The 16,894-nt window shown below is 40.7% G+C and overlaps 1 protein-coding gene across 5 annotated transcripts in view; it reads left to right on the top strand.

The window, feature by feature from the left end:
- Positions 1–16,894, top strand: part of ATG7 (autophagy related 7) — a 272,173-nt gene that overhangs the window by 39,345 nt on the left and 215,934 nt on the right. For 4 of the 5 annotated variants that reach the window (XM_037728838.1, XM_037728835.1, XM_037728836.1 and 1 more), the window contains one exon: positions 921–1,070. Coding sequence is in view for 3 of the 5 variants with exons in the window: in XM_037728835.1 (XP_037584763.1) it covers positions 921–1,070 (150 nt within the window). In the remaining 2 variants the exon portion in view is untranslated. Of the gene's footprint in view, positions 1–920; positions 1,071–16,894 lie in introns of those variants that run through there. The other variant, XM_037728839.1, reaches the window with a different exon arrangement.

Raw genomic sequence — 16,894 nt, 5'->3', positions numbered from 1 at the left:
AGGCTGAGGCAGGAGAATTGCTTGAACCTGGGAGGCGGAGGTTTGCAGTGAATGGAGATCGCACCACTGCACTCCAGCCTGACAACAAAGTGAGACTCCATCTCAAAAAAAAAGGCTCTGTATTTATTATTGCTGTGATGGTTGTACAACCCTGTGAACATACTAAAAAAACCCAAACAACATATTGCATTATGTACCTTAAATGGGTGAATTGGGCCAGGTGCAGTGGCCCACACCTGTAATGTAATTCCAGTACTTGGATGGCAGAGGTGAGCAGATCACTTGAGCTCGGAATTTCAAGACCAGCCTGGGCAACATGGTGAAACCTTGTCTCTATAAAAAAATTCAAAAGAGTTACCTGGGCATGGTGGTGTGTGCCTATAGTCCCAGCTACTCAGGAGGCTGAGGCAGGAGAATTGATTGAGCCCAGGAGGTCAAGGCTGTAGGGAGCTGTGATTGCCTGGGCGACAGAGCAAGACCCTGTCTCAAAAAGTAGTAAATGGGTGAACTGTATGGTATATTAGTCATGTCTCAGTAAATCTGTTGAAGATTATGGAAAGGTTCAGGGTAAAATTCAACAGAGGTAGATTCATTTTGGGTTATCATAGGAAAGAAAGAATGTTTGCTTACCGCTCTAAACCTCTGATTGACAACTTAGGGAACCACCATGTTGTACCATAATATGTCCCTTTGTGCTCCTAAGACACACACCACCATGCCCCTGGAAGTGTTATATAAAAGCTAAGTGGTATTATTACTTGGAGGCACTTCTATGTTCATTTGCTGTAATAGAGTAACAGGAGTGTCATCAGTCATTTCCAGTCTTCTGGTTTTAAGGTACCTTTTATTTTGAGTGAGTTTTGAGCCCAGAACTAGTTATGTAATTTTCTAGAGAATAACTGTGTGTTTTCTGTTTTCAGATTCAAGCACTTGAGTGTGCATATGATAATCTTTGTCAAACAGAAGGAGTCACAGCTCTTCCTTACTTCTTAATCAAGTATGATGAGAACACGGTGCTGGTTTCCTTGCTTAAATGCTACAGTGATTTCTTCCAAGGTCAAAGGACAAAGGTCAGATAAACTTTGAGCATCATTTTATTATATAGTTTAAAAAAAAAATCTGAAGTTCATGTTGCAATAGACCACTGCAAAATTCAAACTTGTTTAGATTTCCTTAGCCCTCGAAAGGATGTTTAAGAACATTTCCTTATCTCTACCCTCTCCCACCCCTGCAGTTACTGAATCAGCTCCTCCAGATTTTTCTAGCTCTGCTACAGCTCAGAGTAATTTTGATAACTTACTGTCTCTCCCTTTTTTTTTTTTTTGAAATGGAGTCTCGCACTGTTGCCCAGGCTGGAGTTCAGTGGTGTGATCTCGACTCACTGAAACCTCCACCTCCCGGGTTGAAGTGATTCCCCTGCATCAGCCTCCTGAGTAGCTGGGATTACAGGCTCCTGCCACCACACCCAGCCAACTTTTTGGTATTTTTAGTATAGATGGGGTTTCACTTTGTTGGCCAGGCTAGGCTTGAACGCCTGACCTCGTGATCGACCTGCCTCAGCTTCCTAAAGTGCTGGGATTACAGGCGTGAGCCACTGCACCCGGCTGATACCTTACTCTCGATTAGTGTTAAAGTTATTTCCATTTCCCTTCTGATGTATTTTATCCCTATGTTTTTATTTTTATTCCTCGTATCACATTCCTGGACACTTAGAATCTTGTTGCCATCTTGTACAACGCTACTATAGAAGAATCTCCTTGAACTACCTACATTTAGTATGTCATTTGTTGACCAAGAGCCCAATGGTGTCTTCCTTCTGACTCCCAGCTACCTTTCCTGCCTTATTTTCCACTATTTCCTGATAAAGCATTATTCCAGCTAATCTTATCTTTCTCCAGAATCTCTGCCCCCTTCCTATCAAATACACCTAAAACCTTTTTTTGTATCTTTCTTTTTCCTCGTGTTGTATCATCTTCCAAAAACATATTCTACTTGTGAGAATCCTAAGAAATTCTCTGTCTTTATTGAAATTCTATCTCCACTGTGAAGCATTTTCATGGTGTGGCCATATATGATCTATCCCTATCTGAAGTCACTGCATTTATTACCTGATCCTCATTTGCAGGTCTAGTACTTTGTACAATTTCCTTTTTGTGCCATATTAGACTGTAAGCTCCAAGAGGGCAGGGCCCAAGTCTTATGAATTTGTGTCTGCATAGTGTCTAGTTCTTGTCTGAGGCCCTCAATAAAATTCTTTTGAATGAATGAAAGAGTACTGTAAGTGTCTTTTAGAAGTGATCAGATATATAGGAAGTTGTCTTAGCCATACAGGAGATTATGAATTATGAATTAAAAATAACAAAGATTTATGAGTGTTATGAAGTTGTGAAGTCAAGTAGAATAATTTCCGTAGCCATCTGAATATATCAAAGCTGAAAAAAGAGAAACCTTTAACTGATGGTCTGGTTATTCCTTAGCCTGAACTTTGGATGACTTTTTTTTTAAGCACATTTATAATCAACTACATTTACATTTTATTTTTCAGAGGAAGCCCTTTTTAAATTGAGGACTGAAGATTGAATTTTTATTAAAATTCTTTCCCCCAGGTGATTTCACAAAACTATAGCTAAATTAGTATAGCAGTAAGACCATTAATAATTTAAAGTTTAATCTAGTATGAAGTTCTGTTGTCCGTAGCAGGCAGGATTAAATGACCTGTGTTTGGAAGCCACTGTAGGTCAGGTTGTATGTGGTAAATAAGTGGTCCTCCCCAAAATGCAACTTTACCAAAGTAATAAGAGTTTGAATTGTGCTTTATAATTAATATAAAAGGGACTTTCACATACTTGATCATTTTATAATAACTGTGAAACAGGTGTTAGTTATTAGGGTTAGTTAATTAGTATCTGCATTTTCTATTTGAGACTCAAAGTCACATGACCACATTGTCTGATTCCAAAGCCTATGATCTTTCTACCATTCCCTTTACCTTGGGGAAACTGCATAACTTTTCTTTGCCTTAGTTTATCTGTTAAATGTTGAAAATGCTACCTCCTTATAAGGTTTTGTGAGGATTAAACATGATAATGTGAATAAAATGCCCAGCACGTAGCAGATGCTTAGTATGTATCCACTTTCTTTATGTTTCAACAGCAGCATATTTTGAAAGACAACAAATCTCTGGGGTCTCCTCTGAAGTGCTCTGGGGGATTCACCAGTCCCTGTCCTTGCCTGTTGGGTTCAGGCACATTGTCTTTCACTTGGTTAGGGTTGTATCTCAGGAAAGCCTTGGAATTACTCAGCGCATGTCATAAACACCTCTTTATGGGCCAGAAATTTTGAGATACAATTGTATTTGTTGTCACACAGCCTAAGGTCTTCTAGAGGAGATGAGACATTGACCAGTGGAAAGTTAACTAGAAATTCAAGTAATGGAAGATAAGGTCAAAGAAATGATATGGGTGATACTTTGGTTGGTTGTCTATGCCTTATCTTATTGTATGAAAGATCACCAGAAGCCTTGGAGCTTGACAGCTTCATAGGAGTTTCATAGTCTCCATGCTGCCCTTCTTACCTGTGGCCCTGAGTGTTCCCGTCTCTCCTCCACACTGCTGCTCGAGTGCATTTACGTGTAAATTTGATCATGTAACTCTTCTCCTTAAAACCCTTCTTGGGTTCCAGTTGACTTCAGGATAACATTGAAACTGCTTAGCTTGGCATTTGAGGTCTCTTCAGTTCTGGTTTCTGTACATCATTCCAGCTTCATGTGATATTTCCCAAGATGCATCCTGTGCTCTGGCTACGCCTATGCCCACCAAATGCCACATGCTTTCCCCCCATCTCTGCCTTCAGACATCCCTCTGTCTCCCTTCTGTCACCTGGCTGCTGCCTAACCCACCTTTCTGATTCATCACCCTGGGAAGCACTGGCTGATGGCTTGCACCATTTCATGTCTCTCTTTTGTGTTCTGGTAGCAGCCTCCCTCCTAGCACTGACTGGTCTCCAAAGTAATTGTTGATTTGCTTTTCTGCCTGCCCCATATCCTCAGCCTGTGAGCAACTTTAGCACAGAATCTTGTTTGTCCCCACTCTGCATCCTCAACATTTAGTGTAATGCTGGACACTTAAGAGACACATGATATAAGAATTCTGAGAGGAGAGAGGGAGAATATGGACTGGTATAAAAAATAAAGAAGTCTTCGGCAGCGGGCAGGGCAGAACCCAAGAGAAGTAATTTCTATAAAATGTAGACGTCATCATTTTCAGTGGTTCTTGCTTTTATTGCATTAATTTTGTTCACTCTCTTTAGCATAATTCCAGTTTCCCTTTGAGCCATGGCATTTCCTTGAAGGTTTTCACCCTCTTTTTTCCAAAAATAGGCATTCTTTTCAGTATGAACTCCTGCACTTGTGCTCTGGCTTCACGTTTTACTCGATTCTGCCTCCTCCTACTACTACTAGCACTTTGTTCCCTAAAAAGTCACTTCTCTTTGAGCCCTGTGTCCTCATGTGTAGGATGGAGAAATGTTGGATCCCTCTGAGTTTCTCTCTTCAACCTGTAGTTCTCTTCTGGGTTACCTCATTGTGCCTGCAACTCCAGAAACCGTTTCCTCACAAGTAATTCAGTTTTCTCCCACCAGCCTGAACCTCCTGAACCTCCCTCTGGATCCCAGGCCGCATTATCCAGCCGCCTGCTTGCCGCCTCCTGCACTTTATAATCTTTGCCCCAAAGCTGGTTCTCTTCTGGCTTCACTGGCTCAGAATGATGCTGCCTCTATCCCATCACATGAGGCAGAAATCTGGTCATCCTGCCGGACAGTTGTCTGCCCCCTACCACCTTGTGTGTTTGGGTTTTCATGTCCTGAACGTCTCTCAGCCTGCCAGCCTGCATTTCTTCTGCCACCACCCCAATCTCTGCTATACTGCAGCAGCTTCCTAACAAGCCTCCTTGAGTCTCCTCTGGGCTTCTCCCGTTCATTCCCACATCATCCCCACAGTTTTCTTTAGAAAAGCAGATCTGATCATGTCACTACCATAATGAAACACCTGAATGACTTCTTCCCTGTGCTCTAAGAATAGGGGCTAAATTCTTTAATATGGCCTACAAGACTCTGTGTGGCCCAGCTCCTGTGGGGATACAGCCCCAAGTCATTCCATGTTCCCTGCCACATGGCTTTCGCATGCACCTTTTGCCTCGAACTCTCTTCCCTGACCTCTATAAAAAGGTTTATTCCTCCTGTTATGAGCTCTTATAGCACTGTGTATCCCTTCTTTTTTTTTTTTTTTTTTGAGACAGACTTTCACTCTAATTGCCCAGGCTGGAGTGCAATGGCATGATCTTGGCTCATTGCACCCTCCTCCTCCTGCGTTCAAATTATTCTCCTGCCTCAGCCTCCCAAGTAGCTGGGATTACAGGCATGCACCACCACCATTCCTGGCTAATTTTTGTATTTTTAGTAGAGACAGAGTTTTGCCATATAGGCCAGGCCAGTCTCGAACTCCTGACCTCAGGTGATCCACCAGCTTTAGCCTCCCAAAGTGCTGGGATTACAGGCATGAGCCACCAGACCTGACCCATAATTTTAGATTTTCTTGAGTGATCTTTGATTAATATATTTGTCTCCCATTTAAAGGTAAGCTCCACCTGGACAGGTACCCTATCTTTGATTTCCCACCATTGTGTCTACATAGCATAGCATCATGCCTGGTATGAAAATGAAATGGAAAGATGAATTCATTTATAAATGAGTTGTGAGGACTGGAGATTGCTCATGGGAAGCACCTGGGTCAGTGCCTGGCACACAGTAGGCCTTCAGTGAGTAGAGGGTAGCTCTTAGTTTTGGTTCATTTTAAGTTTTGTCTTTAATGTGAGCATTCCGTTGTCTGGTTAAGGCCATGTAGTTTACAAAGGCTTTCCCAAATTGTCTGTACACCTCAATTTGTGTCTAATGAGTTACACACATGGTTACTGGTGTGACAGGAGGCAGAATACAGGGGAAGTATGTGATCTGCATGGCTAATTTAGAGCAGGGGTTCTTAATTTGGAGTAGGGTACAAATGCATAATGTCTGAGAATTTTTTGGAAGCAGTGGATCCTCACCCCAGACAAATACACATCTACACACAGTTCTGCATCTAATGTCAGAGATGCACAGAGCACTGAGACCCTTAGAGGCTGTAGCTTGGAGGAAGATGAAGGAAAAGACAGGAGTTAGCCTGCCTAAGGGAGAACCTGTAGATTGTTAAGGTCAGGAGGTGAATGAGTCCTCTTTGTTCCAAGTCAGAGTGGGAGCTTTGCGTCTGGAGGTACTGTTCACTTGTGTGTGAATCCTTGGCTGGCTATGAGAGAGTGGGTATCTGCTCCTGAAGAGGACATATTGCTAGCTACCAACAGCTGGGACTGCCATGGTCTGAGTTCTGACCCTGTGCCCAGCATGCAGCTGGTCACTCATATGTGCTATCACTTATCCTTACACACTCTGCAAAGTGTGTAGTGTTGTCTGCGTTTTGCAGGTGAGGAGAATGGAAAAGAGACAAGGGAATGAAAGCGTCTTCACATGTGAATGATCTTACCTCCTACAGTCAGAATGCTTCCTATAGTGAAAAAGGAAGCAGCCACTTTTTTTCTGCTCAGCTCCCAGTGTGTTGGGGTAGAGTAGTAAGGCCAGACTTCAGTTCCCAACAGCTTAATGGGCCGAACCCTCTGAACCTCAGTTTCCCAATTGTGTATAAGCATAAAGTAATGACATCCCCTTTGACTGTGAGAACTAAGAGTTGATGGATATAAACAAGCTTCATTAAGTTTTACTCACATGTTCTAATTGTTCCCACTGTATTTTCTTAGAATGTTTTTCAGTTTTCATTTCGAAAGGAAAATTTTCTTTGGATTAATCTGTTTGCAGCTATTCCATAAAAATGGAGTTTTAAGGCCCCAAGTCACACAGCCAACTCTGCCTTTACCAAAGGAAGGCACAAGAGAAGCCCCTCCTGAGATTGGCAGGGTTGCCTATTCAGCAGCCCCTGGGACATCCAGGACAGTGTTATCAGTTCACTGATGGCACGATCTTTAAATGAAAGCTCAAAAGCAAATGTGTCTGTGATTGGTTTCTTCTCACTTCTTGGATGAGGTATGGTTGTTACTGTGCTATGTTGTTACTTAATGCTGGAGTTCTTTGTCACTTACAGTTAAAAATACCTGTTATAATCCAATATATGTCTGAATGCACACGCGCACACACGCATCCCCCCCCCCAAATAATGCTTTCCTTTATTCTGTTTTATCTTTTTGATAAATTCTAGTTGTGACCCAGTAAATGATTTAAAAATCACAAATAGCTCACTACCTACAGTTTGAAAAATGCTTTACAGTTTGAAAAATCCATTTTATGACCATTTTGGAAATACTGACAAATAAATGAACTGTACTAGGTGTGGTTCCATTCATTAGTTTTATTTCCAGCTGTATCTCTCTGTTTTTAAAATCTAGTTTTCAGATTTTTTTATATACAAACTTTTTGTATATTTCCTTCTAATCTTTTTCTGTGCATTTTTTTAAAACTAAGATTTGTTTTATTGTAGCATTTTAGCATAATAGTATTACATTCTACAACATCCTTTTTAATGAATGTAGGATAGTATTTTTACCAAGGTTTTGACATTTAGATTTCTCATAATTTCTTCACTATTAGGACTGCTTGTGCATCAATTTTTTTCTCTCTTTCTTTTCCTCCCCTCATCACCCATATTTTGAATCATTACCACAGAAAAGATGTGTAGATGTAGAATTACTGTGTTACAGAGTTTTAGGCTGGGCCTGGTGGCTCATGCTTATAATCCTAGCATTCTGGGAGACCAAGGTGAGAGGATTGCTTGAGGCCAGGAGTTGAAGACCAGCCTGGGCAACATAGGACTCTTGTCTCTACAAAAAAATTAAAAATTAGCTAGGTGTGGTGGCACATACTTGTAGTCCAACATACTCTCAAGGCTGTGGCAGAAGGATTCCTTGACCCAGGAATTTGAGTCTGCAGTGAACTGTGATCATGCCACTACACTCTAGCCTGGGCAACAGAATGAAACTGTCTCAAAAAAGTTTGAACATTTTAAGGCTTATAATCAGCAGTGTGCTGGTAAACATTAACAACCGCTCTTGTAAGGTGGAAAGAGTCCTGATTTTGTAGTGTTTTCTTACATGTTTGGTATCAGTACTCTCACCATGGCCAATTTCAGGCTACCAATGTGAAGTCATGGAATGCTGAGTTGGAAAGAGACATTAACAGTTGGCTCCCACAAGCCTGTATGGGCCAGCTCCAGCACACCACTGCATATCATAAATGTTGCCCCAAGACCCTGCCAGCTTCCCTCCTAGCAGCTGTGTACCCTTACCAGCATCAGATGTTATAGTATTGTACACATGTGTTAGGTTGAAAATGGGCCTTAAGTTCTCTCAATGAGATATGGATTCCACCGTCACACTGTAGTGCTGCAACAGATCATCATCTTTCAGGCCAGTTCTTGTGATTATGTTAAAAATAGCTCATGGCTGGGTACAGTGGCTCATGCCTGTAATCCCAGCACTTTGGGAGGCCGAAGTGGGTGGATCACAAGGTCGGGAGATTGAGACCATCCTGGCCAACCTGGGTAAACCCCGTCTCTACTAAAATACAAAAAATTAGCCAGGTGTGGTGGCGCACGCCGGTGGTCCCGGTTACACGGGAGGCTGAGGCAGGGGAATTGCTTGAACCCCGGAGGCAGAGATTGCAGTGAGCCAAGATCACGCCACTGCACTCCAGCCTGGTGACAGGAAGAATCTGTCTCAAAAAAAAAAAAAAAAAGAAAAAGCTCATAACACTATCTCATTGCCAATCTTTTGGGAAAGGTTGCTTGACTCTTCTATTTCATTCAGAGCAGTTATTGAAGGTTGAATGTTTGGGAAATGTTCTGTAATTTCAGCAACATTAGCCTTTAATTCTAGGGCTTTAAAATCTGAACAAGAGCGATAGACAAGGAACAATAATTTATATGCTGTTAGTTGGACTCTTTCTTCACTTAGTGATCTCTCCGCATCTTGGCAGCTGTCTGTGACTTTGAAGTGCATTAGGTGTTTGAATTTCCCCCCCATACTTTAAAAATGTGTAATCTCCTTTGTGCATTTCCTGTTATAGCAAGTGTTTGAGTTATAAAGACAGCCATTTGTCATATTAGCATGTTTTATGGGATCAGTGTGGAAAATTTTCTTGCTGAAGACAAGTTGGCAATTTTGCCCTCTTTTCTTTCTCACAGTATACTTTTTTGGCAAATTGCTTGGCAGACTGATCATAACTGAATCATTTCAATGAATTGTATGCTCTCAGCCAAGTAAAAACGAACATTTATTTCATAAACCTTCTAAGCAGAGTTTCTCTTCAGTTACGTTTTGCTTCTTTCTGCTGATTTGTATTACACGAGAAAGCGATTTGCCCAAGTTCTCACAGTTAATTTGTGTCAAAGCCAGTTCTAAAATCAGAACTCCTAGTCAGTGATTATTTATGAAAAACATTTTTTAAAATTCTGTTTACCCATAGTGTAAGCTGGCTTACCTAGCATTGTGCCAACTAATCATTACTCCAATGATTGAGATAGATTCTGAGTTGATTCCTAAACCACTTAAAGATTTTGGAGTCACTTTTGAATCATCAAAGAAAGATTAAATTATGTTTAGCTTAGTGTTAAATAGATCTTGTCATTTTCCTATTCAATGCCTGCCTTCTGCATTTATGCCTCCTATGGGTAGGAAAGTTACCCTAAAGCATTTTTTTTTTTTTTTTGAGGTGGAGTCTCACTCTGTCACCTAGGCTGGAGTGCAGTGGCATGATCTCAGCTTACTGCAACCTCCGCCTCCCGGGTTCAAGCAATTCTCCTGCCTCAGCCTCCCGAGTAGCTGGGATTACAGGCACATACCATCACACCCAGCTAATTTTTTGTGCTTTTAGTAGAGACGAGGTTTCATCTTGTTAGCCAGGATGGTCTCAATCTCCTGACTTTGTGATCCGCCCGCCTCGGCCTTCCAAAGTGTTGGGATTACAGGCGTGAGCCACAGCACCTGGCCACTTTAAAGCATTTTCAAGCTGACTTGCTTTTGTGGGTAAGTGATAGATTTTCCTCCATAGCATTCCGCTCTGTATAGTCCATGTTAGGTCAGTTTGCTGTAAGAAACTTATTCCTAGTCTTTTCTGCTCAAAAGAAGATTTTTTTTCACTTCTTTTCTACCCCATTGCCTTTGTCCTTAGGGTCAGATATATGCTTATTCTTTGCAATTAGGCATCCACTTGTAGCATCTAACATAATATTCTAATTTATATAATTTAGATATCATTTAGTCCAACTCTATATTTGTGCATGGTAAAACCTAGACCCTGAGAACATTTGTAAGACTAGAACTTATCCTTTTGTTTTCTTTGGCACTTAAGAAAAGATAACCTTGAAACTGAAGATAGATAACTGTGTACAGTCACACGCCATATAATGATGTTTCAGTCAACGGTGGACCATATAGATGGTACTGATTCCAGAAGATTGTAATACTGTATTTTTAACTATACATTTTATGTGTTTAGATTTGTTTATAATACCATTGTGTTACAGTTGCCTACAGTATTCAGTATGGCTCCATGCTCTCCAGGTTTCTAGCCCAGGAACAGCAAGCTATACAAGATAGCCCAGGTGTATAGTGGACTATACAATCTAGGTTTGTGTAAGAACACTCTGAGATGTTGATATGATGCTAAAGTTGCCAATGTTGCATTTCTCAGAGTGCATCCCATCATTAAGCATGTCTGTCATTGTGATGGATTGGACTGAATGAAGAGGTCAATGAAATTAACTGCAAGAGAGTGTATTTATGTTGTTTTTGTAGTTACCATTTGTTGAGTGCTGGCCTCATTCTCAGTTTCTGTGTTAAGTGCAGTTAAGAATTATCCTATAGATAAGGAAATTAAGGCAAGAGAAGTTAAGTAAATTGCTACAGGTTGCACAAGAGCAAGTGATCCAAAATGTTTGATTAAGGGCCCAGGTTTGTGAAGTCATTTGAAAATTGAAATTCAGTGTCTCTGTAGGAATGACATTTTCTAGATTAATACTGCCTAGGTTCTTCCTGAATAACCCATTTAATAACCTTTATGTGTTTTTTGTTGTTTTTTCCTTTTCTGGTTTTGAATAGCCTTTAGATACTCTAATTTTAGCTTTAATATCGTCTATGTTGTTTTGTGACCTATAGGGTATTTTCTTCTTAAACAGTCTCTAAAATTCTGTGATTCTGGAGCTGGAAGAAATCCTTTGAGATGAAAGATTCAACCCCATCATTTTGCAGGAGAGGAAGGAACTTCCTCAAGGTCTTAGATTCAGCTGCAGAATTAAAACATACCTGCCGACTCTCCAGCTAGTGCATTTTTCACTGCACCAGGCATTTTCTTATTGTAAGCTGTATAAGCTGTTTCAGTGTTATCGAAATAGAAATGCTAGTTTCTTCCTTCTCCCCCTTTTTACACTAGATAGAGTTGTAAATGCCTTTTTTTTTTAGATGGATTCTCGCTCTGTCACCAGGCTGGAGTGCAGTGGCATGATCTCAGATCACTGCAACCTCCGACCCCCTGGTTCAAGTGATTCTCCTGCCTCAGCCTCCTGAGTAGCAGGGATTACAGGCACGTGCCACCACACCCAGCTAATTTTTGTATTTTTAGTAGAGGCGGGGTTTCACCATGTTGGCCAGAATGGTCTTGATTTCCTGACCTTGTGATCTGCCCACCTTGGTCTCCCAAAGTGTTGGGATTATGGGTGTGAGCCACCACGTCTGGTCTTAAATGCTTTTTTTGAATAAAAGCAATGTGAAGTTGAAGTGATGGTTGCTAAATAAATGCCCAGTTTGCCTGGCAGACGCTATCTGTCACGATTGGCAAAGGGGAACAAAATAAAAAGATGTCCCTGGTGGAACAGTACCAGGTGGTGTGGCCAGATGGACCACAAGAACTCAAGGAAGACAGCTTCTTAATTTGGTAGAAGCCCTAGACTGGTAATCTTCTCAAGAGTTCTCTTGATTACCATAGGAAGCCCTCTTTTTTATCTTACTCTCACATTCTAACCTAGGAGAATCCCAGGATTAAAATGCCATTGAATGGAGACCCTGTAATGTTGAGAGAAGAATGAAGGAAGGAAAAGTAACTTGCTGAGATGCTGCATCCCAGTTTTGTATGGAAGCTTCAGGTCTGTGTTGATCAGGCGTCACTTTTTCCCCTCTAGCTGTCTCCCAGGATCCCTGCCCAAGATCTTTGCAGAGGGGGAGTCCATGTATTTGAGCCTGGAGAAATTTACTAGTCTGTCATCTATTTAGTAGATATTTGCTGACTATCAGTCACTGTGCTTAGGTAACTAGACATGGAAAGATGAATATACTGCTCCTGCCTTTACAAAGAGTTCTAAACCAGCAGGATATCAAATATGAAATTCATCCTGTATTTTCTTTATTGCAAATTGCTTGCTTCTCCATATTTTAATTTTTCTAAAGTCAGGAATTTCTTACCATTATGTATATTTATGCAGTGAACCCTCTTTTAAGCAAATACTCATTTTCTCCTTTTGACCCTAGACAGCTAGTGCTAAGATTATAGCATACATGAGAATCACATGGGATATTCACTGGATATGCACTGGACATATTGGTGGTACCTGGAAAGGTCTGGGATCAGAATGTGTGTATGTGTGTGGGTAGGGTGTTGTGCAAGTTCATCAGGCTTCTAGGTAATTCTGCTGCAGGTGGTCTGTGCTGGACCATACTTTTAGAAACTGCTACAGACAAATAATAAGTTTGAAACCTGCGCATTAGAATCACCTGAAGATCTTTTAAAATAACTAATTCTTAGCTAAACACCAGATCAATTAAACTAGAGCCTCTGGATACCTGGCAGCAGTATTTTTGATAGCTCTCCAGGTGATACCCAAACGTCTTCAGGTTTGAGACCCACAGCTATAGAAGGTTGAGGAGAAGCAGTGCTTCTGAAACTTCCATGGGTGTATGAATCACCTGGGTTCTTATTAAAATGCAGACTCTGATTCAGCAGGTCTGGGGAGAAGGCCTGGGATTCTACATTTCTGAAGGCTCCCAGGGAAGGCTGATGCATGCTGGGGCACATATTTTGAGAAGCATGGGAAGACATAGAGCCAATCCAGAGTTTTCAAGATAATGACAGTTATCTGTATAGAGATGCTTTCTTTTGTCTATAAGAGCACCCTCTCTAATAAGCACCAAATTCAAGTCCATGGAGTGGACCAGTTGCATCAGGATTATTCACGACCCTAGCACAGATAAAGATACAGATTGTTGGGCTCACCACTGGAGTTTCTATCACCAATAATCATATTAGTTGCACTATGTATGTACTGGACTTTTCATGTTTAGTATTGCTAATTTAATTCTCACTACAGCTCTATGAAATAAGTAATATATTATTTCCTCCATCATGGAGGAATATATTATTTCCTCTATGTATGTATGAATCACCTGGGTTCTTATTAAAATGCAGACTCTGATTCAGCAGGTCTGGGGAGAAGGCCTGGGATTCTGCATTTCTGAAGGCTCCCAGGGAAGGCTGACGCATTCATGCTGCTGGGGCATGTACCGCATTTTGAGGAGCTTGGGAAGACATAGAGCCAATCTGGAGTTTTCAAGATAATGACAGATAGTCCAGAGATGTTTTCTTTTGTTTTTAAGAGCACCCTCTCTAATACACCCAAAATTCAAGTCCATGGAGTAGACCAGCTGCATCAATATGGAGGAATATAATATATTCCTCCATGATTAAATTGTGGCTTGGAGGGTTGAGTACTTTGCCCTAGGCCTGATTTAGTAAGAGGCTACTCAGCATACTAAGCTCTATTTTTAAAAGAGCCCTAGATACTGAGCCCTTATCTCTGTGGAAAAAGAAATCTCAAATAAAGGTATTTCCTAAAAGGATGACCATAGCTGTGGACCTGTTTGTATTAAATTAAATATGAATCTGTCTATTTGCATTTAAGACACAAACATGCATTTAGACAGAAAATGCTTCAATTTTTAGGAATAAGAAAATTACATATAATAGAAAAGGTGGCAAATATTTTAAAGAGTGTCTTTGAAATAATACAGTAGTTATCTGATAGGACTGTAGCAAAATTCATTTTCACAAGACTGAGCAGATAAAAACTACTTAATTGTCCTTCAAAAGAAAATAGAAAAAAGTTTGGTACATCAATACAATGGAATGCCATTCAGCCATTACTCACAATGGTTGTAGAACATTACTGGCATGGAAGGCAGTTCACAATACAATAAGAGATACAAAACAATATTTAGGCCGGGCGCAGTGGTTCATGCCTATGATCCCAGCACACTAGGAGGCCAAGGCCTGTGGATCGCTTGAGGCCAGGAGATTTAGACCAGCCTGGCCAACATGGTGAAACCCCGTCTTTACTGAAAAATACTAAACATTAGCTGGGCATGGTAGTGCATGCATGTTTGTAGTCTCAGGTACTGCAGAGGCTGAGGCACGCGAATCGCTTGAATCACTTGAGGTGGAGGTTGTAGTGAACCGAGATTGTGCCACCGCACTCCATCCAGCCTGGGTAACAGAGTGAGACTCTGTCTCAAAACAACAACAAAGACAGTATTTATAGCATGATCCAATGTTTGTTTCAAAGTCCTAGTAATTAAAATACATTTATGCAAATAATAAGTTTATGGGCAGTTATACACCAAGATGTTAGTTCTCTCAGGATGGTGGGGTTATGGATATTTCTTCTGAATATTGGTTAAGCACCTACTTTGTGGCTGATACTATACCAAGCATTGTGAGAAATAAATGGCAGTGTTTAGGCTGATTCCATCCTTATAGAACTAACTGGATCTAGATTTAACAAAAATGTATCAGCTGTGTTTTCATTTAATCCATACTATGCTTATAAAGGAAACCTATGGGTCAATTTATGGTTCTCTACCAGCCACTTTCCTCCCTCACCCCTACCCACTCTATATCCCTCCTTTCTTTCTTCCACTCATTTATCCATCCGTCTACCTTTTTATCATTCAAAAAACATTCACCAAGCGTCTGCTCTGTATTTATGAACTGATCATGGAGAGATGAAAAAGATACTCTCAGCTCTGCAGATGCTGCTCTTTGTCTTCGTTTTTTTGAAATAAATTTTATTTGGGGATAATTTTAGATTTATAGAAGATAGTGGCAAAGACAGTACAGAGAATTCCCATATGCCTTCACCCAGTGTCAGTTTTCTCTAAGGTTGTCACATCATATCACCACGGTTCCTTTGTCAAAACTGAGAACCCAGCATTCGTACATTACTATTAACTCAATTCTAGACATTTCAGATTTTACCAGTTTTTCCTATAATATCCTCTTTCTCTTCAGGATCCAGTCCAGGATACTACTATATTGCAATTTGTTGTCATGTCTCCTCCTTAGTTTCCTCTGATCTGTAATTGTTTCTCACACTATTTTTTTTAATCACCTTGACATTTTTGAGGAGTACTGATTAGTCATTTTTATAGAATGTGCCTTAATTTGCATTTGTCTGATGTTTTCTTGTGATTAGACTGGGGTTATGGGTTTTTGGAAAGAATACCACTGAGTGAATTGCCCTTATCACCTGATATCTGTGTGACATCCTTGGTAATGTTAAACTGATTGCTTGGTTGAGGTAATATTTGCCAGTTTTCTCCACTGTAACGTCACTATTTTTTCTTTGTAAGTAAATCACTAATTGAGCTACCTTTTGGAAGGGGAAGGGTTAAATTTTGCTCCTGAAGAGGGCAGTATTTTTATATACTGTTTGAAAATTTTCTTTAAGGAAGATTTGTCCCTTCACATTTATTCCATTCTTTATTTATATCAGTGTGGACTCGTAGATATTCATTTTATACTTTGGGCTGTAATTCAACATCGTATTATTTATATTGTTGCATAAACTGTTCCAGCCTTGGCCATTGAGAACTCTTTCAGTTGGTGCCTGTATCCCCTTGGCATGCCCCAGACCATTTGTTTTTTGAATGTCTCCTTATTTCCTGGCACTATAAGATGCTCCAAGCTTCTCTTGTATTTTTCCTGCCTGAGCCCTAGAATTAACCATGTGAGAATGGTATTTCAAAGTCAGTATCTGGGTGCTGGATGCTTATTGTCTTTGAAAGGAAGGAAACAGAAGAGTGAAAAATATTCTACATAATGTTCAAAGCGTTATGGAAGCAGCAAAGCTAGGCCGACGACTTCTTTCAGGGGAAGTCTTCACTAAAGAGGTGGTATTTTAAATTGAGTAGGGTGTTCCAGATGAAGATCAGGATTGGAGTGGGATGGGAAAGGGGAGGAGGAAATACATGTTAGCAAAATCAAGGGTAACTGGCTGTTTAACTTGATCTGACTATGTACTTACATTGGTAGTGGCCCTTCTTTGATTTTCTCATTGCGTAAAAATGAGGCATTTTCACAGATTATATTTTTTTTCTACAAGAGGATCTCTATGCAAGCCCTGTTGACTGCCCTCCTTCATTTCCCATCTTCCTTCCAGTCTTTCTTCCTTCTAAATGTACTTAGCTCCTACTTTCTGCCAGGCCCCAATGCAAGGCACAGGGTGTGCAGACAAGAATTTGATAGCCCCTACCATCAGGAAGTTCTATATCCAGAGTGAATCCTGTGGCTTTCTTCTTCTCCCCTTAGCCCTTTTCAGGTGTCTAATTTTTAAGGCTTTGCAGAAAGCATAAAAAAGCAAATAGGAGCCGGGCGCGGTGGCTCAAGCCTGTAATCCCAGCACTTTGGGAGGCCGAGGCGGGTGGATCACGAGGTCAAGAGATCGAGACCATCCTGGTCAACATGGTGAAACCCCGTC

The sequence above is a fragment of the Cebus imitator genome, unplaced genomic scaffold, assembly GCF_001604975.1.
Source record: "Cebus imitator isolate Cc_AM_T3 unplaced genomic scaffold, Cebus_imitator-1.0 Scaffold281, whole genome shotgun sequence".
NCBI lineage: Eukaryota > Metazoa > Chordata > Mammalia > Primates > Cebidae > Cebus > Cebus imitator.
Note: the sequence above shows the minus strand (reverse complement) of the source record. Positions and strands in the feature narration are given on the sequence as shown.